This window comes from Drosophila subpulchrella, chromosome 2L (assembly GCF_014743375.2).
Source record: "Drosophila subpulchrella strain 33 F10 #4 breed RU33 chromosome 2L, RU_Dsub_v1.1 Primary Assembly, whole genome shotgun sequence".
In the NCBI taxonomy this organism is placed as follows: domain Eukaryota; kingdom Metazoa; phylum Arthropoda; class Insecta; order Diptera; family Drosophilidae; genus Drosophila; species Drosophila subpulchrella.
This window is the reverse complement of record NC_050610.1, coordinates 4,981,865-5,009,070: the sequence shown is the minus strand read 5'-3', so window position 1 is coordinate 5,009,070 and position 27,206 is coordinate 4,981,865. Positions and strand designations below refer to the sequence as shown.

Here is a 27,206-nt window from a genome sequence, read left to right as displayed (position 1 = left end):
GCCCGTGTGTCGCCACCGCCTGCTGGACATGTCCGGACATGTCAAAGCCCCGGGTGTTGTTTTTACGCCCGCAGGCAACAGGCGAGGCAAGGACACTCCATGTCCCAATCCCAATCCCAGTCCCAGCTCCAATCCCCAGGAATCATTCAGACGCCTGGCGCCCGGGAGTATCAATCATGTCACTTGACCGAGCGGAAATCGAGTTCTCACAGAAATGCAAATGGGTCTTGGCCTCATAAAGTTTCGAAAACATAGAGCGACCCTAGAATGGGGCACTGAAAACAACCTACAGCAGCAAATTAAATTGTCAGTTCTGTTTGGAAAATTCGTTAAAATTCTGTGGCCACCATTGTTTAATGCATTTACATGTCCGGAGTGTGGAGTGCGATTAGAAGTGCCCAAAGACAGCAGGTCCTTTGTCCAGGACCTGCCTCCGTGGCACAGATCGCAGGCAGAAACAAAAGCCGAGGCCAGAAAACCAATCGAAGTCATTTGAAGATTTGCGCAGCGATTTGCATTTGAATGGGCCAAATGGGTAAAGTTTGAGTGTTTGGCTTTCTTTTCTCTTCTGGCCAGGCTTAGGTCAAGGACCAGCTGCTGTGGCTGGAAGGGGCGTGGCTACGCCCACAGCATTGTTTTGCGATTGTTTTGGGGAAATAGCCACGAGCTCTTTTGCTTGTCAGCTGCAACAATGGGATAGGCCCGGAGAGTGTTGTCTACTTTTGGGGGCTCGACTTTGGAAAATTCGAGGAAAGTGGTGAGCTCAGTTTGAATTAAACAAACATCCACTCCCACAATTAATTCTAAATGTTTAATTTAACTTTATAAATAAAAATAAAAATAACGGTTTGTATGTAATTATTTATTTATCATTCAACTGCCTGTCACTGCTAAACATATTTAACACTTTTGGCAATCGCATGCGATTTATGCATAAATCGATTTAGACTATAAAATTATGAGCTGTCATAGAAAAAACATTCAATTAGCTTTGTTTTCATATGCACATATAAATAATATGCGCATAATTTTTTAAAATAACGTAGAAAATATTATTCTCTAGGGTCTTTAAATTAAACTAAACGTTTAATAAAATATATTCTATATCCAAGTTGTATTTATGTCAATTTTAAAATGAAGGTACGAATTATTACTGGAAACCAATATCTTTTCTGCCATAACCAGCTGTCATACCCGTTAATTCAATTAGTGATTGGTTTACCATTTTATCCACCCTCTGCTCCGGATTCCCTGGCATTCTGGAGGAAATAAGGAAAGTGGAAATACCAGAGCAGAGTTCGAGTATCGAAATAACGAAATAACGAAAACGAAAACTGTGGCCCATCCATTTTCCTGTTCGGCAGATGTGTAGCTGTAGCTGGCTAATTGAAAATAATTTTTACTAACGATAGCCGGTGAAAAGAAACGCTGGAAACTTAATGAAAAATCAAACCAGGACGTGCGAGGCGGAGAGAAGGTGGGGATCTGTCAGAAGCCAAGAGGTGCAAGTGCAGGTCGAAGCCACAGAGGTTTTCCCCCTCCCGAGAATCCCCTACTGCCATGCGGTGGGAAACGCATGTCAGGTGAGCAGTCGAGCAGCCAACCGGAAGTGGAAGTGCTTAACACCAACACGTGCACGAACGTGGCCATTTTAAACCCACATGCACACACACACTCTGACTCATTGGAAAACAAAATGAAAAACAGAGCTCAAGAAGAGTGAAGAAGAGCATTCTTCGGGTTAGTTTCACTTGGCCAACTAGCTGCAAAACTAAAATAAACTTAAATAATTTTTGTAAATACACTTCCAGCCATGAAAGGTGCTTATGTATGTGCGTGAATTCCCACCCACCTGTGCAACTGCTGTTCTGTTGAAGTGCCTGAAAGCCAAGGTAATACTTGGAAATAATTTATCGAGTGCATTTATAATTGATGTTATGTGGTCTTTCCCTGGACCATCAAAGCTCAACCATTGTTTGCTGTTGCAGTATGAAGTTCAGTTCAGTGGGACGCTGGCAAAATGTACTTTCAATTACTGCTGGAAATAAAAGTCAATTTATATCCTTTCAATTGAGTTTTATGGTTTATTGGAATTTCCAGTTAAACTTGAAAGAATGGAAATAAATGTTTGAAAAAGTTTTCGATATTGTTCTATAAGGAAATTACATTGGTTTACCTTTAAAGAATGGCTTTAATGGCAAATCACAACATAAAACACAACCCAAAGCAATTAACGTCTTTTAATTAACGTTTTGTAAGTAAAAACTGCATACCAAAAAGTATCTGATTTCATAATCAAATGCGCAATTTGATTTCCACCCAATTTGGCTTAGCACGAACCACCAAAAAACCACCCTGGCTGGGAACATTTACATTGTGTTGCGGGTACTACTAGTATTCCCATATCATAGACACTCGTCTCATGTTTTCCTAGCCAAACAACTTTTCTGGCCATCACTTTTCGGACTACAAAGGATAAAGCGCAAGGGGAGCTTTACATGCTGCAAGTACATCGACATGTCTAAAATTTCATAATTGCAATGAAGCTCCAGACGGAGATTCTCCTTGGGCTTCCCTGGGTTGGGCTGACTCCCCCGCAATAGAATACCCACAGCGTATTTAATTATATGTGCTCTGTTTTTGTTTGTTCTGAGGTTTGGGGTAGAACTTTGAGCAGCTGTTTTCGGTTTTACTCTGCGGTTGGGTTTTTTTGACCGCGCAGATACAAGGGATAAGCTTTTATTTTACAATATGAAATTGCATTTTAATTAATATAATTACAAATGCTGGAAAACTCCTGTTGTTTTTATAACAAAACACCAAAACGTCTTTAAAAAAATGTTTTAAGACAATTCGTTATTTAATGAGCATTGTGTTTCTCTATGTTATCACACAACTTTTTAAGTTTTCCAACAACGTGAAACCGCGAAAAGAAATTAAAGTTTAACTTGCCGTAATTTAGAGAGCATCGTTGCCCCCAGAAAATGAACATCGAACGATTTGTCATGGCTCATAACTTCCGCTTTATCTTCGCTTTAACTCGTTAACAAATGTGTCCAAGGACTCCACCCCCCAAACACTGGAAAACCCAATTTAAGGAGAGTGTCACTCGGTGGCACACAGAAAACAAAACCTCGGGCGGTGGAAACAAAAAAATTGCCCTGAAAATGACAGAAAAAAAATCAAAAAATCTAATTAAAAATTTGCTGCAATTCGAGATAGTCCTGGGCCCGCCCAAAAGCCCCCTTGCCTCGCAGGGACAAACAAAAAAGCAATTACAATGCCCCAAACTGTTGCAACTTCCTGCAATGACAACAGAGGCGCTAAGCATGGTACACAATATTAGCAGTCAGACCTCCTCGATTCCCCTGTTGAACATTTTCCCAAAAAAAAAAAGAGTGGAAAACCCCACAGAATGGATCCCCACCAGCAGTCCTGCCAGTGAGAGTATAGTCCGGCGAACAGGCAGTCAGGATATCCTACTGGTTACCAATGGCCCTCTGCGCATCCCCCTCAGCCCCCCTTTTGGGTAGCAGTTTCAGCGTCCGTCTGTGTTAAATACGCGAATGTCCTTCCTAATCTCATTTGGTGATGTTATCCTGAACGAGCGAGCGGAGCAAGGACTCCACGGAGCAACAACTGTGCGCCAGGCTCCTCCTGACTCTCCATTTCATCCCCGCCTCCTGCTCCTCATGGCTTTGGAAACTCCACTCTGTATTTTTTGGTTAAACTTTTTACATATTGTTCGCCAAAGTTGAATAAAAGAATCCTGTCGTGATACCCTGCCAATATTAACCACATTTCCAGCCAGTCTGTATACACATATTTAGTCAGTTTTAAAATGCCTTTAATAGATTATGATTTGGGAATTTCTTTTATATACCATTTTAAAATAAAAGTATCTAAAATATTTTTAAAGTAAAATATATTAGCATGATACAACTTTTATCTCTCAAAATGTTATTTTACTTTACTGATAGGTAATAGTTTTATACAATCTGTTACTAATAAATACAGATTTATACAAAAATGTAATATTTTAATATTAATATAACATTGGTTGATACAAAGTCTTTGTGAGACTTAATAATTTAATATTTGCGAATTTCTTTCTATATACCATTTTTAAAATTAAAGTAGGTATGTAAAATATCTACAAAGTCAAATAAAACAGCATGTTACAACTTTTAACTCACAAAATGTTTTGTTACACAACTGATCGGAAATTGTATTATACAATCTGTTACTAATAAATATAATACAGATTGAATACACACAATTAATAGATTAATAATAATATACCATATCTTACGTTGATACTATCTGTTCGTAAGACTCAAGGATTCCTCGCTCTAGAGGGTATTTAGAGAGTCAATGATGGCTTCCATTTGGTTATGGTTATTATAGCCAAAGTATTTTTTGCTGTTTGAGTTCCTACCCGCGTACGTGTGTGGGGCTGTGTGGGTGTGTTTGTTAACCCGACAATGACGACGGATAGCGAATCCTGCCCGCTCCTGTGGCCGCTGCAACCGCTGTCTCCGCTCGGCGCACGACAAAACGCATGAAAGAGTCGGAAGGAGGGTCGATGGTGGGTGTGGGGTGTACGGAACTGGGCTTATAAAGGAAGTCAGGGAGCGGTGCGGTTGGAGTGGGTCTGCGGAGACACGTACACAGTCGCACAGCAAAAGCCAGGCTAAAACGCCGCCAGTCAAAAAATTTGCTGCCTTTCTTTTCGCTTCTTTTTTACTTTTTTTTTCCTGTCCAGCAGCTTTCCCCGAAAAAGCAGGAAAAGTGCAAAAAATGTTTCGCACCCGCGGTGGCCAAAGTATTCCTGCTATTTGGAATGGCGCCCGAGCAGGACGGGCGGGACGTGTGTTGGGGGCCCTGTTATTATTGCGTTTTTATGCATGCTCGCATATGGCGAATGTCCTTGGCCATGGTTACACCACATGATATACGGCATTAAAGTGGACCAAAAAGGCGCGAGGATGAGGCGGGGATTTGGGGTGCGAAAGTGGTTTTCCCTGCGATGTGTTCCGGCAGTCTTAGTGGCCAGCGAGCGTGCTAAAAGTTTTTAAATATTTTAAGCTGCAGTGAATTATAGGCGTTGCTGGTGGGTTACAGTCGATCCCCGGAATTCTTTAAGCTCCAAACTAGAAGTATCTGTGAAGTTAATTTTTAAGTTGCACGTATTTTTAACTGAATTAAATTCAGGTTTAGGTTATCTAACAGAACTCTATTTACTTTTAATTTAATTTAATTTATTTTATACATATGGTAAGTCCATAAACCAAATTTCTAGAGCAGCTTCTTATCTTAAGTAGCTCATTTAACTTTGACATTAGATAGCGGTGGATTTTTAAGGAATATTGGAATGGTCAAGGTAAGATTTACCTATCACTTTTATCTAAAACCCGTTAAACTAGATACCTTATATTTTGGGGCTGCTTCAGTCAAAATATCTCTCTACTTCTAACGAATTCAGCCATCATTTGTGAACTGTACATGTGTTCATGAAATAATTAGGAGTTCCATCAATCCCGCTTAAGGTCACCGTTTCCCACTGCGATAACTAAGATACATATGTGTATTCTTTTCCTTGGCGCCATACTCTTCCCCAAATTCACACTTGGGTCAGGAAAATATAAAAATCAATACTCTGGCAATTAGGCGCCCAACTCTACCCTCGGTTCGTCACTTGCTGTCCGATTTTGTGATTTATTAGTGAGCCAGAAAAAGAATTCTTGATGGTGAGTTAAGGACCTGCGTGGAAAAGGAAAATAAACAACAATAAATTGAGGAAAATTAAGCATACGAATGCGGTGCTTGTCAATATTTGCATTGACAATTGAGACGTTCGTTTGGAGGGGGGAGGCACTTAACACCACCCGATTCCAAATCCCGATCAAATACTCCAATAGGAACGTGGCTTATTAAGTCGAACGGATTACCCACTGCTCTGTATGGGTCTATGGGTGATGGGGAAAGGGGGAAAGGGCAGTTAGACACTTTCCACGATGCACGATTCTGTTGTTCTGTTCGCCACCCTTTCACCTTAACCGTTCTATAAAAAATACACTTTAATAAATTATCACCAACTATTTACCTACAATACTATCACATAGTTTTTAACATTCAAAAATTCAATTTGAAATGAAGGGAATCACATGAAATTTTTTAAAATCGTTAATATTAAACAAATTATTTTATAGGTTTACCATAACGCTAAGTTTTTTACCGTAGTCCAGCACAAGATCATCACGAAGCGACGTCGGCAGAGCCGACGCGCTCTCAATCGGGAACCGCAAAGAGAACTCACAAAAAGTACTTTCTTCTCTCTTCCTCTCTCGCCATGTCTCCGCTGGAAAAATGCGGGTGAAAGCAGAGGCCCAGCAATTAAAATATCTAGAATTTTGTGCACCCTTGCATTTTCAATAGTACATCATTTTTTCGTAAATGTAAGTACAATCAACTAAAATAATTTGTTTTTTAAAAAACATGTTTTTCTTAAAAAATTGCATTATTATTTATTTTTACGTGAAGTTTCAAAAATGATTTATTTTTTAAAATGATTTGCCTAGTCGGATATGTCTATAAATACCCTGCTTTGATGTGCAACGGAACATGCATATACTTTTTAGGATAACGGGACATGCCAAAAGAACAGAACAACAACGGATTGCTCGTTGTTCTCTTCTTTTTTTTGGTTGGCATTGAGTTGCCCGAATCAAAAATTTGTTAGTAAACAAAACAAGTGTATTATTAAAAATATATTAGATTCCCAGGTAAGTCTCTCACAAATCAGTAATTTTGTAAACAGTGAAACTAAAAACAAGCTAATGTACATTAACAAACAGAGAAATACAAGGTTCCCAAAAAAGACTGTGGCGGAAACAAATATAAGTGCATATAATTTTCTGTTTAAAAAAGCGCTCAAAAGTTGTTGAAAGGTTGCTAGTTTTTTAGCACTGATGAATCCTAGGATAATTAAAGCCTAGCCTATGATAATTAAAGCACCCGTTTTCTCACCAATTGAGCGCTCGGTGATGAACTTTTTGCAGTGATAGAGTGCTCAATAAGCGCTGAATGGTACTGCAGGGTGACTATTGACTTTTCCTAACATAGTCCGGTAAGGGGATCGACTTGGTTAACACTACAAATCCAAACTTTTTTCCTGTGTAGATAAACATCTAGAGCAGGTCACCTATTTGTATTTGGCTTTCAGATATCGAATGTCAGTTACGATGGGGCATTCTTCATCATCCTCAATCGCCGGCTCTCGACTTCCTGCCCGGTTGGCCGCTTCGGTGTCAAAACAAACTCGAAAACAGCCTGAGACAGAGTCTGATTCGGAATCAGTCAAACAAACAGCGTGGTCTAATAATATTTGTAGATCGTAGAATCGTGGACGCTGACACCTCGTTGAGGAATGGGGAATACGTACGTATATAGAACTACATAGGAATGTCGCCATGTGCACGAGTGGGTCGGTGGCCGGGCTTATCAGTCGTGTAGTGGTGCAGTGTTGGCACCGACATTACCTGTTCACTTACCTGAGCTCCCCACAGTGGTACCTTAGGTAATAGCCCAAGGCATTCTTTAAGTTTGGTGGCCTTTTTTATACTTTGAGCTAAGTTAAAAATAATATGTTGATGTTAAATAATACAAACAATACAACATTTGTATAATACATTTTAGTGTATATATTTATATTTAGTTTTAAATTAAAACGTTTAATCAAAAATTGGTGGTTCAAATTTAATTTCAAGCATTAAAGTATTAAATATTTATTTACTATAATTCAAATGGCTGTTGCACAGGTGTGCAAGCCAGCTCTTTGCCGTCTTATCAGTTCGCCATGTTCAATGAGTTTAGTTTAGTTTGCCGATAAGGCCGATAAAGTGCAATTTGTGCAGAGTTATTTTGTTTAAAGAACATTTTTATGTCTTCCCTAGGTAAATATTAATAGATCGACTATAAGGCTTAGTTAAGCATAGATAAATGCTCAGTTTTAAACGGTAAGACGTTCATTATATTTTTAAAAGATTTAATATGCATATTTCCGAAACTAAACAATGCACTGCAGTTATTGAAATACCGTCCACTCAAAGGCGTTTGTAACTTGTGTTTGTGACCTTGATTGCAGTGCTCGTATAATCGTGTGTAAGTCTAGCCTCTAAAAAAAGTCTTTAAGTAAATTTTTATTTTGAAAGTGATTTCAGCTCTTTCTACATCTTAAACTTTTTTTATCTTGTAGAACATTTAATGCTCTTTAAGTTCAATAAGTAAAAAAAGTGCACTTTCTCTAAAATTTGGTTTTTAGAACCACTACCTAGTACTGCATGTTTCCTGTATTTTTGTCTGGTAAATGTCAGTTTCGATGTTATCTTAAAAAAACAGTGTGCTCAAAATTGAATTTGGGAAATACTGTATATTTCCTGCATTTTTGTCTGGTAAAAGTCAGTTTTGACGTTATCGTCAAAAAAACAGTGCAATCAAAGTTGAACTTTTGGGAAATTTACAATGGAACCATCCATTTCTAGTTTTCCACGATATTTGGGTGCTCCTGAATAAAAGTCCCGTATAAACACTTTTTTTTTCCTCACCTTCAGGTTTTGTTATATAGTTAAAAATACAAAAAACCGATTTGCTGACATTTTAAATTATATAGCCCACTTAGTTGGATTTATCTTAAATATTGTAGCTGAAACTTAGTCTCAATACATGACGGCATTGCTAAAACATAGTCATTACTTAGGAGGGAAAAGTAGACATGGTTCGTGGAACATTTTGGCTGTGTATCGGTCTTATCTTTATTATTACTTACTACTTCACATTACTTAACTTACGTTAATATTAAGAATTATAACAATAAAAATAAAATTCCACCTAAAAATGTGAAATAAAAAACGAACATTTATTTTTAAAATTAAGTTTGGTCTTTTTAATACAAAAATCTAAGAAACAATTTTTTTCAAATTGACTTTTAATACTTTATTCAAAAAACCAAACTATTAAATGTTGCTTCGTTTTTAAGTTGTTTATTAATGCCACAAAAAGTGGTCAAATAGCCCACAGTGCGTCGCTCTCTCAATTTCTGGCTGGTGACTCTGCCACTGTTATCTTAACATTTCTGTTGAATGGAGAGCAGAGCAGAGGCAGAGAGAGCGAGTTTGAGAGAGCGAAGGCTTGCAGTGCCATTCAAAACCACCTCCTATAGTAAAAATATTTTCTTCTCGGAACAATTTGAAATTCGACGGGTTCGGGTTCGGTAGTGGTTGTTCGCGACGCGGGTGAATTTTGTTTAAATGTGAATTCGACGTAATTCGAAAATCTCTTGCAAATCGGCCGTATGTCGGATGGTTAAAACTGTTTTTGAAACAAAAGGGACATTTTAAAAATATTTTTGGTCTACCAAAGTGAATGTTATAAAAACAAAAAACAATTCTAAACAAGTTCTTAGTGAAATTGATTTAAAAAACATTCTGGGATAGGCAAAGAGTGGCATGCTGTTGAGACTTAAAATTAATTGTCAGTGAAAAATAACAGTTTAAAAAAACGTTTGAAAAACTAAACTACAGAATATTCATCACAACGGATTAAATAAATATTTTAAAAATTTCAAAAGGTGTTAAAAAGTGAGAAACAAAAAGATCTCAAAACATCTTACGTATTGGTTCTGAGTGAGGACAAAAAGAAACAGAAGTGAGTGTTTTAAAAACAAAAAGTAAAAAGTGACTAGTTTTGGGATTGTTAAAGCCATGTTGTCCCGAAGTGTGCGACCAAACTAAAGCAGGCATAAAACCGACTCAACCAGGACCTTCGAAGCAGCAATCTCAATTCGAATCGCATTTATATTGCGGATTTAAATCGCCAGAAATGGAGGACGAACTGCGCTGCCCCACGTGCAAGCAGCTGTACGCCAATCCGGTGCTGCTGCCCTGTTTCCACGCCCTCTGCTTGGGCTGTGCCCTGGACATCCAGACGCCCTACAGCCCGGGATCCGCTCTTCCGGGGGCTGTCAACGGATCGGGGGGATCCTCTGCAGGGGGACACAATGGGATGCACGGCAATGGCGGTGGTGCCGGCGGTGGTGGAGGAGGACCCTCATCCGGCACAAATCCCGGTGGGCCCGGCACCAGGCACAGCTCACACAGCTCCGCCGCCAGCACGGCCAGCTCGAACACCGGAAGCGAGAGCGTCACCTCCGACCAGGACCAGTCGGACAAGGTGAGCATCTTCAGCGAGGCGGACTCCGGCGTGGTCTGCTGCTCGAACACATCGCGACCGGTGTCCTACGCCGGCACAGGACTTCTGCCCGGAGTGGGCAACGTGGTGGCTCCGCCCGGTGCCGCCTACTGCCTCACCTGTCCGCTCTGCCGCAAGCTCGTCTTCTTCGACGACGGGGGCGTTAGGAACCTGCCCACCTACCGCGCCATGGAGGCCATCGTGGACCGCTTCTGCGCCCGCGAGGCGCTCCGCTGCCAGATGTGCGAGACGGACCCCAAGGTCGCGTCCTTGGTGTGCGAGCAGTGCGAGATCCGCTACTGCGACGCCTGCCGGGAGCTGACCCATCCCGCCCGCGGGCCGCTGGCCAAGCACACGCTGGTCAAGCCGCGCGGCGCCGCCCAGCAGCGGGAGTCCGTCTGCGGGGAGCACGAGGAGACCCTCTCCCAGTACTGCCTCAGCTGCAAGGCCCCCGCCTGCGGACTCTGCATCGGGGAGCTGCGCCACCAGGCCCACGACGTCCAGTCCATCAACGTCACCTGCAAGGCCCAAAAGGTGAGTGCTTTATGATTATTATGATGTGATGTTTAAGTCTGGTATGGTAGAGGTACACTTTATCGGTACAAACTAAGGACATTACTTCACAGGTTGTATGCAAATTGAATATCCACTGAATTTATTAAAATTATGCAGAAATTAAAGAATTTTTATTAAAATATGGGCTTAGGTATGATCTTTTTCGCTTTAGGAATATATAATAATAGTATAGGATTTTTTTATTGCAGGTAATAACAAAATATTAAGTATATAGAAGTTTCTTATGCGAGTTTAACAGAATATATATTTATCTATTTTTATAGAATATCTATTTTATAGAATAGTAGTATAGGATTTTTATTATTGCAGGTAATAACAAAATATTAAGTAGATAGAAGTTTCTTTTGCGAGTTTAACAGAATATATATTTATCTATTTTTCAAGATACTAGTTTCTTATGAGTATAACAGAATACACATTTAAATATTTTTTAAGAAACATATACTTTAACAAATGGTTTGTTGACATTTGTCAAATAACAAACTTGTCTATAATTCAGACTAAGAACTATAAACGCAAATAACATGACAGTGGTGTCCGGAAATTCACAGCCAGTCATCAAAAGACTCTTCTCGAAAGGAAGAAAAATACGGTACTAAGACAAACTAATTAAGGGCGAAAGTGAGGACCTCGGGAAATAAATATGTATTTACTTGCGAAGGCACCGCATATCCTGACCACATCCTGACTCGCTTCCTCCATTCAACTTGCTTATATTTCGAGTTCCTCCTTTGCCTTTCGTCTGCCTTTTTGTGGAAAATTTATGGCTTGTCTGCTGGCCCCTAACATTTTTCATGCAACATTGTTTTAGAGCAAGTATTTGGGGATATTGGAATAGAGGGTTCGGTAGAGTTTTACGCGAGTTTTGAGACCCATAAAATTCTATCAGCTAGGTAAAATATTAAACAAAGATAATAGTATATAATTTCACATTATATGCTACAAGTTATGATCTATTTACATTTTATAAGGACTCTTAAGGGGTATCCTTGCGAAGACTCATTGCCTTTTAGTTATGCAAACTATTTCATTCAACAAAATTCCTATACAATCGGGGCGAACCTCACCTTCGCCGGCTTTTTGTTTTGACGGGACTTCCCAAGAGCCACAATCTCTCAACTTTGGCACGCTAATTCAGCGATAAGTTTTCCATCCCTTACCTTTAGGAATTTAATTTCACAGAATTTCAGTGACATTTCTCGTAGCCCTCTCACCTGTCGTTCGGTAGTTGAATTCATGAATTTCCCGGCTGTCGTCGAATCACTGGAAATTGTCAGCGGCAACAATTTTAATATGGCAAATGTTTCAAGTGCCTGCACATCCTGTCATCCAAGGACAACAAACCGACAGGATCCGAAAAAGGACGAGCTGTGGCCAGGTCAGACGAAAGTGCGAAAAGTGACAAATTGCGAGGCTGCCAAAACAAAGGACGACAACGGAGAAAGGAATCAACTGTCGAGTCAGGTCAAGAAGGATATTGCCCGAAAGGAAATAAGGCAGAAGGAATAGAAAGCATTTTTGTTATAAAGAAATAAATGCGCTAGAATATTTCACAGTTTTATGGGGGAAACGGAGAGAGTGTCTAAATGCCAGGATGACAAATTTATTATTATAAGCCAACTAAAATGTCATGTTATTTGGAACTGGTTAGACATAATTATACCCGTTACTCGTAGAGTAAAAGGGTATACTAGATTCGTCGGAAAGTATGTAACAGGCAGAAGGAAGCGTTTCCGACCCCATAAAGTATATATATTCTTGATCAGGATCACTAGCCGAGTCGATCTAGCCATGTCCGTCTGTCCGTCTGTCCGTCTGTCCGTCTGTCCGTCTGTCTGTCCGTCCGGATGAACGCTGAGATCTTGGAAACTATAAGAGCTAGGCTATTGAGATTAGGCGTGCAGATTCCTGAGCTTCTTACGCAGCGCAAGTTTGTTTCAGCAGAGTGCCACGCCCACTCTAACGCCCACAAACCGCCCAAAACTGTGGCTCCTACAGTTTTCATGCTAGAATACAAATTTTAACTGAAATGTATTGTTCTCATCAATACCTATCGATTGACCCAAAAAAAAGTTTGCCACGCCCACTTGAACGCCCACAAACCGCCCACAAACTTCAAAAAATCGTAAATATGATCGCGGATATCTCGGAAAATAACAAAGATAGAGAAATGGGATTTCAGATTTAGATTCCGTAGGCTTGAGCGCAGCGCAAGTTTGTCACTCGAATATGCCACGCCCACTCTAACGCCCACAAACCGCCCAAGCCTGTGGCGCCCACAATTTTCATGCAAGATAAAAAATTTTAACTGAAATGTATTGGTCTTGTCAATACCTATCGATTGATCCAAGAAAAACTTTGCCACGCCCACTCTAACGCCCGCAACGCTTAAATCTGTCTACCGCCGGTAGGTGGCGCATTTCAATCTCGCTCTGCTGCTTGCATATCTCCATTTTCCCTTGGTCCCTTTAGCTGAGTAACGGGTATCTGATAATCGAGGTACTCGACTATAGCGTTCTTCCTTGTTTTAAATTATACTTCATGTTGTATTAAAATAAAATCTATATCAATTTGGCGTTGTATATATTGAACATCTTTAAAAGTTTAAGACAACAGTTTTACACAGTATTAACTCGAATATTCGTTTAGACACATTTCGTCTATTTTTTCCATTTTTAATAATTGAAGAGCAAGCTGTTCGATAACAGTATCTAGAACGTATTTCGCCCTATTTGTATATCTATTTGGGTTGCATGTTTCCCCATCAAATTACGCATTCCAGAGCCTTATCAGTTTTATCATTGCCGCAAATGAGCCTCATTTGTGACCCCGAAATTTGGCATCCTCGCATATGCCCGTATTTTTCCTCACCTGGAGCACATTTTGATCGACCTTTGGGAGTAGATGTTCCTAGATTTCAGATTTGCCATTTCCTGTCGGCTTATCTGGTCGCATATCTCCACTCTGACGCATCTTTCCGTCGTCCAGGGGCCTGCAACTGATTTTCAATTTCCATTGTTCGGCATCTTCGCCTGCAGGCGCAAAGTCAAAATTTCTGGCGAACAATACCGAATGACAAAATGAATCCCTGTCCCCGGGCAGCTGATTCGGGGCAGCTGCTAACCGCATAATGGCACAAGCCAGGTGAGGTTCTACCTCCAAGTTCCCGCTCAGCTCAGCTCGGCCCCGCATGAATGACACACGCACGCAATCCGGAGTGACGCCTCCACCTTTCCCCAAAAGAGTTGATAAGATAACCGAGTGGTAGTCATGCAGCGAGTCATATGGTCACTTGGGAAAATATTAGATCGGTTAGAACACTATTTTTGCTGGATATCTGTAACTACTCTGTTAGTACAAAGACATCCTAAAATGTATGATTAAAAGAAGAGTTATAGTTAAATAGTGGTCCATGAATACATGACTAACTTTTTAAATCTAAATCAATTTTAAGTCCTCAAAAGATTTATGTAAGGACCTTAACTTTCCTTGCCGTGTTGAAGATTTATTTTCAGAGAGGTTCTCCGTGTTTTGTGCCATTTTCCACACCCATTTGTGGGCGACCTCTCTCTACCTGTCACTTCGAGACCAGGTAATATGGACTGTTGGGTCGCGTACTTTCCTAACTTGTTGTAGGGCCTCCGTAAATCATTAATTTCGGTGTTTATTATGCAGTTGCTTGTTTTGTACCATATCCTGTCGGTTTATCCTTGGCCTGCTTTCCACACCTCGACATTCCTCATTCTTGTTTATACCTTTTATTTCCTTTTCGCTCTTGTTCCAGCTCCTTTGAGATTTATGACACCATCAAAGTGCAGTTGTCCGTTGGCTGTGAAACACATTCTGAAATATTTTGCAACATGTTTCGTGTTGTACCCACCACCATCGCCACCACTCACCACCCGATCCACCCCTCATCCCTCGTTTTTCAGGTCCTGTCAGATGATTGCACTGCATTTGTTCCGTTTAATATGGCACCATTCCATTGTTTTTTCCTCCACCAACCTTGGGGCAACGTTCTTTGGATAGATGTGTGTCGAATCCATCGGAAACCGCCCAGAGTTCAGGTTATAGTTCTCTGCAGATCTTTCGGGCGCTCAACAATGATGGCTTTAAATAGGTTATCCTATACGTTATTAAGGGAGGTGAAACAATGGTAATGGTTCTTGTACGATGAAGGAAAGTTTGAAAATTATTTGATCGGGGGTGCCACAAAAATCGGCATATATTATTTTGGAAAATATAAATAAATATAAATAAAATATAGGTTATTACAACTCTTAAAATTAAAGGAATCAACCAAAGCCATATTGCTTTTCGTCCTATAAAATCCAACAATGTTTTTTCCACTTCACCGAATTTACTTCTGTTGATTTCGTTATTATTTTTGTTAGCATACACACAAATTCCCTTTAGCAAGAAGAACCTGGCGGGAATACTTCCTTAAGGCCCCCACACCCACGTCAGGCAGTTCAGTTAATTACAGTCCAATTACAGGAATTTTATGTGTAGATACATTTGGATTTCTGACGTTGGCAGCAGGCTTGCCTGTCTCTCTCTCAATATAATTAAGCGGAAAAATGAATTACATAATTAATAAACAACATTCAACGATGGGCTAATTAACCGACCAGCGAGTGTGTTGGGGGCTTCCAAGGAAATTAAATCTGGCTTGAAAGGAAGCTCAGTCACATGAGAATAGCACATCCCTAATAACGCCAGGATAATGCGTGTTGGGCAAAAGCCAGCATAAAAACATGTTGTGGAAAGCCAAGTTAATTGCTGAAAGGAAAGGGGAGGGAAAAGGGCGCCCAACATAAAAAATAAAAAGAAGAAAATTCGTGGCAATAAAATGAAATTAAAACACAACCGGCTGGTGATGAGAATTCCTCTCTCCCGAAAATAAGCAGGAGATGTACTTTCCCTAATTCATATAAAATTGCCGTTTGCCCCTTTTTGGCGCAACTCTGAAATTATTTTGTCACGAGTAAATTTCAACAGTGCTTGTTCACTAAATAATAACAAACCTCGCAAAAGGGACTCCACCCTGCAAATGGGTTGTAATTTTTACCTGTCTCTCCACCCACCCTCTAGGCTGTTGTTTTTCCAAAGTTGGTCAAAAAAGAAGGAAAACAGAAAGGAATTCGTTTTCCCCAGCGCATAATTTTCGGGCATTTTTCAACGTTTGCCTGGGTGTGTCCCATTCCCCAAAGGGGGTAACTGGAGTAAAAATAGGGAGTTTTACTAAAAAAGGGGATGAGTGGGTCGCAGTAGCTAAGCTAAGTGGCAGTAAATGTTTACCAGACTTGCAGACATATGCGTTATGGAGTCACGTGTCCTGCTCCATCTACACGGGTTTAATGACCAAAAGTCCTTACCAGTTTGACGGGGGATATGTGCCATAGATATTCCCCGGGGTATTACATTTGGACAACTTGTCCTCGGACCGTCATCATGGCTTTAATTGGCACCCATTCGTCGTTTACTTTGCGATGAACAGATAAAGCTTGGGGTAATTGATATTTTCAGATCTTGATAAGCCTTGCAATGGGGTTGTTATGCTGGTATACCTTTTTTTGTTGGTGGAAAATCGTTTAAAAGGAGATCCAAAGTCAAGTTTAATGTGCAGCTATGTAAGCTATTACTAAGTAAAAAAACGAAACTTAACAATCTTAAGAATAAATTTCAATATTCCGTATCTTTATAATCTAAAACGGAAAGAAAATGTGACAAACAAATATTCCTTAAATTTTAAGGCCAGGGTATGATAATCAAATAAATAAATTATTATAATCCATTAAGTTACTTTTAAAGAAGTAAAAAATAATTTAATTTGAAAAGAATATCACCTTTAAAGTTTATTGTATGCAGCTTATTCAAAACCACAGAGCCAATAAGTAAAACGATCTGCAAATATGGTAATAACGCTAAGGACTTTTGTTGCTTTGGGCTAATCCGAAACCACAAGCCAATCGCGTAAATATATGTTTATTCATATACTTACCCCTACACATATTTTCCATTAACATTCTGAAGCCTTACTTCACTTTCACGCTCCATGTGGATTTTCCCCTCCCCCGTGAAAGTGCCCGCTGTGAAAGCTTATAATTATTTCCACCATAAATGTCAAACCGGATGGGTGGCTGTGGGAGTGGGTCAGAGGTCGAGGGCGTGACCCCTCCCACTCGATGTTGTTGTGGTGATTTTCGACGGGCAGGGTCGCTTATCTGAAAATTGCTTTTCGCGAGCCTTTTCAACGCTAAATGCGAAATTACAAAAGTTGGAAAAAATACTTCTTCCCCTCAAATGTGGCTGCTCTCACTGTAATTTATGCGCGTTTTGCATGTCCCAGCGCAATTGTCAAGGTTTTTTGTAAATGCTTTTTTTGCGATATAATTACTTTTGTTTGTTCACCCGACGACCCCGCGACCCGGCAAACATAGAGCAACTTTGACCACAAAACTTTTTCGGTTTGGCCACCAAGGAAGCCGGCAGGCAATGAAAATTGCGTTAGCAATTATTGGATTTTGTGGCTCATTTTTTGTGTCAGCATAATTCTGAGGGCATGACCACCGAGCTCCCTCATCCCGTATCACGCCCTTAGATTGCTGCGTCCATTATTGATTTAATTTAATTAGTTTCCATTCGCCGCTGACCATCTCACTGATTTCCGAATTTTGTTTGCCCGTCTGCGTTTTTAGTTTTTAAAACCCTGTTTTGATTGCAGTGTTTGCGATGAGCGATGAGGGTTTGGTGACCCCGCACAGTGACCCGGCCGAAAAAGTTATTAAAATTTTATGGCCATCACATCGAATTTTCCCATTTTCAAGAGTCGTTTTTATTGTTTTTCCTTTCGGTGTCTTTGGTTTTTGTTCGTCTTTGAATGCATTTTCTTGTTCTAGATTTTATTTGGACTTGAGTGCAAGTAAAATACTCGAAATGTACGTAATTGGCTTTTATTTGATTTTTTAAGAACGCTTTGTTTGATTAATTGTGAAAATTGGTTTAGCTTGAGACTGCCTTACTGCCCTTCGCATATTTTACATGTTTCCAATATATTATTCAAGTATTTTTATTATCAGCGTGAACTATGCAAATATTTAGAAATAAATATCTTCCACAATAAACAACAAAGTGGCAACATATTGCTCACTCGACAAGCCATAAATAAACTGAACAAAAAAAAACCTGAAACCGGCTGCGAACTGCACTTAATTTATGTAAATTCCATTTGTGCACTCCAATAAAGAGCACATTTTTGCAGTGTTTAATTGCAGAAAAATGTTTGTTTTTATATTTGCTTAAGCGCTAATTTAAATGGTAAATAAATAAATAATGTTGCCGTCCAGTGCGGTCCGCTGTTGCTTTATTTAAATAAATAAATTATCGCCTGGTTGAAAATTATTCTGTGCATTTGCGGTTGGCAGTGAAAGATGACTGCATTATTCATGATTTGCTAACATTAGCTAAATAAATATAGTGAAAATTTAGGCAACAAATAGTTGGAACATCTGTCTTATGTTTCACAAAGTGAGAGGTGACAATATTTTATTTCTGATGATCTATCAGGCTATATATTTCAAAAGCTTGTGGTTTTCAAGTGGTATATGCCTAATAAATCATAGCTCGTTGTTGTACATATGTAATAGGCTAGACTAATTAAATATTTAGAACGTAAATCAATTGGCAAGGCCGAATCTTATTTCAATGCCTTATACTGCAACTGTATCGTTATCGCCCAGCAATTAGCCATCGCAATACAAGTACTTTGAATGGGTTTGTCTTCGCTATCAGGAACACATATTTGCCGATAAGGCCTTAAACTCAAGACCCCTCGCTTGGTATTTATTTACCTTCGAGCTTCGGTTCATGTCAATGCCTCCAGAACATATAGACGATTGTGGGCTTTGTATCTGTGTTTGATTTACCGATTCCATAGGTGAGACCCAATTTGTTGATTGATTTGCTGGATTGCCAGACACACAAACCGAGGAGAAGCAATTTGTCGAAGCACAGGCTTAAAAGCAAATTAGGGAATTTCACAAGAATCCATGGCTATGTAGGTAGAATAATATTATTAACTTAATTAAAAAAATTTATTGTATTCAATTAACAGATTAAAAGAAGATTTATATCTGAATCGGGCCATAAATAAAATTCAGTTAAGGCCCTTTAAACAAACTTACAATTGATTTAACAATAATATAATGCAGCAATTCTCGCACGTGTGCCCATATGCACATTAACGGCAATCAAATTCAAACAATTTACAACCGCCGTCTGGCAGAAAAATCGAAATTGGAAATTGTTTTAAATTATGCGTTAAAAATAAATACGAAAATCAATGCAACATTTTTGCGAAACGGTTTCTGTTGTTCCTTCGAGTGTCAAAACGGAAGTTTTAATTTACATGCATATGCAAATTTTCCAACTAAATGAACTGCACGGCAAACAAAGGATTTAATACGAAAAAAACGTAATGAAAATTCAATGTGGAAATTATATAAAGTTCTTTGTTTGCGAATGCATTAAATATCTGTGTGGCATTAAATTTGTGGTTGGGAGGCGCTTTTATGACTGTTAAACGTTTGACGCCCGCTCTCATTGCCGCATTTAATGGGCCCGTAAAAAATATAGCCGCTGTTCTTATGTCCTTTATTTTTTGTCCGTCTCTCATTTTTTAATTAGCCGCCGCATAAAAAGTCACCCCGCAGAATCAGCCAGCATGCCACATGTGGCACGAGCGACATGAGCGGCAGTTGTAAGGTGTCGTTAAAAACTACAATGTGCACACTCGAGTGTGGCTATACGTATCCGTATCCCAATCCCTATCGCTATCCCTACATATATACGGCATCCCCAGCCAAGTGGCGGCGTTTTTTACGAGTCCTGCACAGCGCCAACTGTCAACGGGCTTGTTGACGTTTTAAATTTCTTTGCTGGCTGCGTGTGCGGCATGTGAATGTGGGCCAAAGGGTGGGGGTATGGTTGAGGAGAGGGCTATCGTCAGGGTTATTATGTGTCCCGATCCCGGCTCCCGGTTCCCAGCTCCTCCGCTCGGCCTGGTCAAGTGTTAATGGCATAGTTAGGTGAGGAATTACAGGGGATTTGGTGAGAGGAGCAATTTGCGAGCAGGATGGAGCCCCGGAATGCAGGGGAATCTTTGGAGGAGCTATTTAAAGCTGCGCATACCAAGGGAAATTCTCGGAGCTAAAAAGGTATAATAGGAACTTCAAGATGACATAAGTTAACGACAATTATAGAGATTTTTTTGACATTTAACGAACTTGTATAGAGTGGCGTAAATTGGTTCAAGACTACATTGGTCTATTGAAAATTGTTCTTCAATAAATTCAATTTATATAAAACTCAAGCCGTTTAATTTATGTTTTTTATGGATTTCCTTGAGCTATTCAAATCGCTTTAGTGATAAGAGAGCTATAAATTAAAGAAGAATAATTAGGAATATTAAAATTATAATCTTGCCCATTTAAGAAGACACAATAAAACATTAAATATGATTAAAACGAAATAGTAAATTTCAGTAATAAACCCAATAAAATGAAATTGTTTTAATCGTTGCTCTTATCTTTTTCCATTACAATGTCTGGTCATTAAAATACATTATAAAACGGTCGACTGCTCCACTAAGCCACATAATCAAACGTATCTGAAAATCTCCAAATTTAATGGCTCGTATGTGGATTAACCTCCGGTGGGTTCCCTCACCTAGAAGTTGAGCTCGTTATGGATCAGCTACTTGAACATTCAGCGCCGCATGAGGGTGCAATTACATGCAGCACGTAAGCCATAAAAATACTTTGGAGTAGAGGGACGAGGGCCCCGTACCCGTCCCTAAATCGACCCACTCGCTGACAGACTGACAGATGTTTATCAACAGCGAAGCTTATTGCATTTCACAAGAATCACACTATAAAACTGATAAAGTGACTAGCGAGTCATGGAGTGGAAACGATAGAGCGGGGTAGTGAAATCAAAGCACATAACTGGAATCGATAACGAATAAACTAACGATCTACATTTGCTTTTATGGCCACTGAAATTATTAAGGTTGACTCCCAATTATCATATATCGCAGATAACTTAATGGTTCTCGATTTGTATCGTGAGATAAAATATCTTCATCGAATTTCATGCACGTAAAAGGGGTCTCAGACCTTTCCCACTTATTCACAAGAGTCTTACCTAGGACAGTGTCTATCACAGTGTCAATCGATTGGGGTTGGTTGGGGGAACTTGTTGTTGGGACTTAGGTTGACTGCTGTTGGACAAATGGCTTTAAGGCTTTGCAGGGACTACAGCTGCATCTGTCAAAGCTGACAAAAAAATCAGAAACGTTTCTCGGCAACAATGGCACAAAACAGGAGAACTAAAGAAACAGTGGAATATGATATACAAATATAAAAATAAGTATTCATAAACATTTTTAAGACTCTTAAGTAACTATGATACCTTAAAACTCAACTACTTTAAGACTTAAAGGACTTCTTTTGTTATAAATTGACAATGCTACGTTGTTACTTCACTTTACATTAGAGCTATAAATCTTCATCTCCTAAGTAAACCCCCTTTTCCCAGCACAAAGGACCACTGTATGGTGTCTGGGCTGCTACACTCTACAAAGTGACAACTTCATGAAGTATTCAAAATGCCTGCGACTGTGTCTGCTCAGGTGGCCTCCACGGGTGGGGACCTCCGCTGGTCGTACTCCTCGTATCCTGGTCTTTGGCATGTCCTGTGGTCAGGGCGCGTGAAGTGCCCTGCCCCTGGTTACTTTATAGTTGTCCCACTCTGGTGGGGGAATCCGCTCCCTATCTCTGCGGATTGCGGCTTGTCAGCTGTCAGCGTTTTGCCCACTGCCACTGGACCTTGGTCGGAGCTGATTTAAGCCCGCTTTTGGTCAAGATATCTCCATTCCATTAGCATGTTCCATTTGTGCTGAAAGGCAGGCGGCATTAATAATGCAATGCTGCTGATTCCAAATGCAATAACAATTTGATTTATTTACAGATAGCACAGTAGTAACTTGGGGTGTCCAAGGGCCTGGGCGTTGACTTGAGTTGATTACCCAATGGTTTTGTAGGGAGAATAAAGCAAAGACGTAATTTATTGTGATTATTATCAGCTGGATCAAAACTTATATTAATTAGGTGATGTTTTTCATGTTCGTTTTATTGACTATCTTATCTGATGCAGTTTTATTTGTAGTGCATTGTTTTAATAGTTAATTAAAAAACCCATTTCAATTATATTAATATACTCTCCCTTCTTTTTCAGGTATGTAAATCCCTCATCCTGTCAGCGTCCTCCACTTTGATTTTTCGAGCGCAAGTAAGTCCCTATTTGCCTTTTGGTCATTTTGCTTAATGGAAACCAGAATCAAAGCTTTCGAGTGTCATTATAATCAGATTTCCAACACGTGGCCAAGGACTTAAAAAAAGCTTGTTAATCTCAACAAAAAGAGCCGCAAAATAATTTTTATTAATTAAATTTCCATGGCTTGCCTCAATTCTTCTCATCCGCGCTGCTGGCCGCTGGAAAGCCGCTTAAAATCACAATTTTGTAAAGTTTTCGCAGTGCCCTTTGAACTGAAATTATGACCGCGGGCGTAAGGCTGTCAACAAGTGCATGTGACCCCGGCCACCCCCCAATTTCCTCCCCCATTTCCCGGCTGTCTGGCGCTTGTCGAAATTTTTTAATCAATACACGACCTGCGGCCATTGTTGATAAACATTATGACGTGCCCCCTACAGCAGATATGAATTTATATCATTCCATTTGCCCGTGGCATTTTGTGATGGAATCAGTTTTTCTGAATATTCAATAAGGGGAGGAAGCCGACAACAGTCGTCATGTGGTTCAATATGAAAAAGTATACATTTTTTGATATCGGTATACATTTTGATACATACACTAAAGTATCCTTAAAGTCCAGGCACTTTTTGCCCAAACTCATTTTGTTCCAATTTGCAGCCCTTTACACAAGTCCAATATAATGAAGCCATTGGTTGGGGCTGACTTTTCGGTCGAAAAAAGTAAACACGGAAAACCTTTTTGGCGAACACCTGCCCAACTGACCCCAAATACCTTTCCTCTTCCAACCACGCCCGCAACTCAAACAATTTTTAATTTGTTGACTTTTCGTGCGGACCTTTGACAAACATTTATTTTAATTTGTTTGGCCCGACTAACGAAATAATTTAGATAAATGCGGACACCCTTTGGAGGATGGCAAAGTTTCCAAGAACATGAGATCTAATTAAGCGAATCCATTGCCCGGGCTCTAAAAAATACTCAAGCCTGTCCACGAGAATTGATTACTTGGCCCGTTTCGCCTTGACGTTTTCTCGAGAATTGCCCAACACATTTCAACAGTTTTTCACAATTTTATCAGGCTCTTTTCAGGCCCATTTCCCCCCGCCACTCGGGTTTCTTTTGGGAATTCGCCTTTTCTCTCCTCTTTTATTTTGCTTAATGTGCCAAAATGTAGTAACATTTTTTATTTATGTCAACCGCTTGGCACATCCAGCTAGGAAAAAGGTCAATGCGGATCTGGGGGAACTTTCCCTTATTAAATTATTTCTCATTTTTTCCATCTAGCCTTTTGCTCGTTGTCGCTTTATCTCTGGATCATAAAGTGACCGGAATAATGTAGGAGATTTCAAGTCTTGGGATATTATGGAAGTAATGATAGAGGAATAAGGGGCAAGAGTAGGGAATTTCATATATATAATCTATTGGGTATTTCTTCAAGCAATTAAAGTTCCACTTGAATGTTCCCCAACTTTGTAAACCAAATTTGGGTAAACTCTGCTCACTAAACAAGTTTTTATTTGACTAGCACTTTCAATTCACTTTCTGTTGACGGGACTAACTTTTCTCAGCCACAGAAACACACAATTAGCCGCAGAAGAAATTGCATCTAGCGATTTGTGGATGGGAAATGCAAATAAATGCGCATAATAAACGAACCCGGGCCAAAGACAAACCGCGTGCAATTCAATTAAAAACTGCTGACCCGCCCGAATCGACAGGAAGTCAAAGTAGCAGAAGGATAAGACAAAGGAGATCCTGGGAGGAGTGCGTGCTGATGGAATGACAGGCATTAGACATTAGACGCAGGCCAGGAAGCTCTGTCTTCTAGTGCTCGGCAATTCCTATCTAATTATAATAAGAAGCCGACGAGGCTCAGGGCAGGGCGAAAATGGCAAAGGCCGTAAGAACAAATGGGGCTCGAGATGATTAGGCTGCGATAGCTGGCAGAGAAGCTCCTTTTGCCACGCAGGACACAAATTACACAAATGGCATGCTGATTAGGACGAGAGTACGTCGAAGATATCGGCGAAGGACTCAGTCCTGATTATGCAGTTTTAATTAAAGCACGGCATGGTGGCAGTGAGAAAATAAAACAAGTCCTAGAATACATATTCTGACTTTCTTCTGCATCCACTTTTAATTCAATTACGCTTTTCGTGTTATCAAACAGAATGGAAGAGCTAGAAATTAATGAGCGCTAAATTAGTGAAGATTATGCCATTAGGGGTTGACTTCCCTTCAAGGCTTCAATGTCCTTTTCCCCGGCTTTATCGAGCTGCCGAGTGCTCATCAAGTCTCAGCGTTGTCTGATGATTTTTATTGTTTGCCTGACCTAATTTTCCCTTTCTTTGCATTGACCATTTCTGTTTGGCCTATCTTGGATGTCTGAATTGCCCACAAAAGAGGAAAGAAAGGCATTCCAGAGGGCTCCCATCTGGCCATTTCCCCCCTCCCTTCTGGCACACACAAAAATGTTTATGAACAAAAAGCTTTGGCATCCCTTTGTGGCTTTCCTCCTCCCTGGCCGGATGTATGGCTGGCTATCAAAATTTAATATGAACAATGGCCAAGAACTAAAACATCATAGATGGCTCTTGTGCGTCTCGAAAAGTGCCTGGAACCCTGCGTAAATATTTTTAATTTAATGCATTTTTGAACCTGGCGCATAGGTAAAATTGAAATAGAAAATTTGTGTGTGCACCAGCGAAGGGAAAAATATGGATAAACAAAGACAATGTGGAGAGCTTGTTAAGAGTAACTATATGCTGTAATTTTTCTGAAATGAATAACTAATTGTAATAAAAAATAGCTTCCCAGAAATGATTTTGGTTGATTTTGAAAACCCATATTTGTTTTGAATGTCTGCTACTCCATGAACTCATCATCAATTCCCCTCGCTCCATTTCCCAGTTTCCCTAAGCCCATTTATCAAGCTCAAAACTCTCATAGCTCTGCCTGCAACTTTACATATGAAGTTCATTGACAAAGTTCATGTTTTGATCTCTCCAAGGGGGCCTGCATTTCCTGGCTACAGCCAACCCTACGGCAACAACAATGACAGGCAGCCAAACCCTTAACCCATTGTTCTCATCCAAAGTCGCATTTAACATTTTAACCTTTCATTTTCGAAACAATTGCGTCTGCTTATAAAAAATAGATGCGAAACGAAACGAAACGAGGCGAAATACCCAGAGAGATGGCCGAGTTGAAGGGAGTGGAGACTACGAATGAGATGGGATTGGGATGATATGGGGGCAGGCGAGTTCGGGTTCTGCGGTGAATGGCAGCAGGACTGAGCCCCATGCGGGGATCCTGGCAGCCAGGACCCGCTCACTCAAATTAAAATGTATAAAACAGAAGTAGACTGATTCGAGCTGCGGCATGCAAATGGAAATAGGACTGGGAGCGGGTGTTCGGCATGCCGTGCATATTCCCAAAAGCAATAACGATGGCAGCCGTGAAGGACGTAAGGCTCCGCATGGCCGTCGACACGTATACATCGCGAAAAACATGTTTAAACCCGGGATGTGTATATAGATTAATGGTAGGATTCAAGAATTTGTAGGATAAGTGGAGTTTTCATTACAAACTTTATGTTAAAAGAGCAGAAACTCAAATAAACCTAAGAAAACAAATTGAAATTATATAAAACCTGAAGAGATAGAGGCCTTTAGCTGCTATAGCTCATGCCCACGGTTATCATTAACTTTACAATTAATTGTTAGCAATATATAAATAAATAAATAAAGAGCAGAAAGAAGTAGAGTATTTTTACTAGTAGGAGTATTGTTTTGGAGATATATATTTTAGGATCAATACACCGACTTCTCCCAGTGCAGCGAGGACTCGGTTTGCTCCTTATCAACCTTTGACTGGCGATTCGGATTCTCCGAGTGGGTTATGCATGCCATAGCTCTGTGGCTAACATTTCAATGCATTTCATTCCAAGGCAGATGTGCAAATTTGATTCTGAGTCGCAGTTGACTCGCAGCTGTTGTCTCAGGCTGGTGCTCGTACTTATTACTCATACGCCCCATACGCCCGGTGTGTTGACATATTTCCAGCTGGATCCTTGGGTCCTTGGTATGCCTTTGTAGGCATCACTCTCTCACATGCATACCTGTGCAGGATTACAATCCCCTCACCACATATGTATCACTGCCTTCCCCGTGTAACTTTGTGTATCGCTTTCTGTTTTCATTTGCGCTTTGGCATAAAAACTTTGCATACTTTGTGGCGTCTGTTGCAGCTTGTGGAATGTTCATCTGAGATACAGATAATTGCGAGTGTGTGTGTGTGTCTCTGTGGGGTGTGTGGGGGGGGGGGGGGCGGGCTGACAAGTGCAGTAATATCATAAGCACAACAGCAGCAACAACACGTTCTTCCCCTGCTCTTGGGCTGGTGTTTTATGCATTGTTTGTTTTTTGAGCTGTTTTTTGCCCCAGGCTGTTTGGTCTCACAAGTTCACAAAACCCACAAGTGCAGAAATCTCCTGTTACCCACTCAAACCCATGTCCTTGTCCTCACCCAGCCTGAGCATCTGCGTTATGTGATTAGGGACTGCAATTTTTCCGACCAAGAAAGAGCAAATTAGGAATAGGACATGGTATATGCATTAGCAAGTCATGTTCTTGCTTAAAAAAATATTAAATAGGAATTAATATTAGCAGGGAAATATATTTCATTTAAGATTTAAGCTTTGATTGATTTATCTCACCAGATTGCAATTAAAGACACACTTGCAACATTTAAAATGAATTTTATTAAACTCTCCTGCAGCACAGAATATTTCTTAGCTATAAGGAAAATTGATTTACAGTTTGAAACTAAAAAGTAAACCAGTTAGTTGCTTGGGGAAAGGAGGCATGATGTTTTAATTGAATTTACTCGTGTCACAGTAAATTTGAATATCATCATTGTCGTCGTCATCATAGTCGTTGTTTGCAACTGAAACCGAAGCTCCGACGGCAAATGTTGTCAAGTCACCTTCCGACATGGTAAATTGCAGATGGGCCACGCCCCAACCGCCCCTTTTAAGCGCTTTT

General features: G+C 40.1%; 1 protein-coding gene across 2 annotated transcripts in view; it reads left to right on the top strand.

Annotated features, from left to right (window-relative positions):
- The first annotated feature begins 9,261 nt into the window (after positions 1 to 9,261).
- Positions 9,262 to 27,206, top strand: part of LOC119547216 (E3 ubiquitin-protein ligase TRIM9) — an 84,060-nt gene continuing 66,115 nt past the window's right edge. For both annotated transcript variants that reach the window (XM_037853975.1, XM_037853974.1), the window contains exon 1: positions 9,262 to 10,782. In XM_037853975.1, coding sequence (XP_037709903.1) covers positions 9,880 to 10,782 — 903 coding nt within the window. In that variant the 5' untranslated portion in view covers positions 9,262 to 9,879. The remainder of the gene's footprint in view (positions 10,783 to 27,206) is intronic.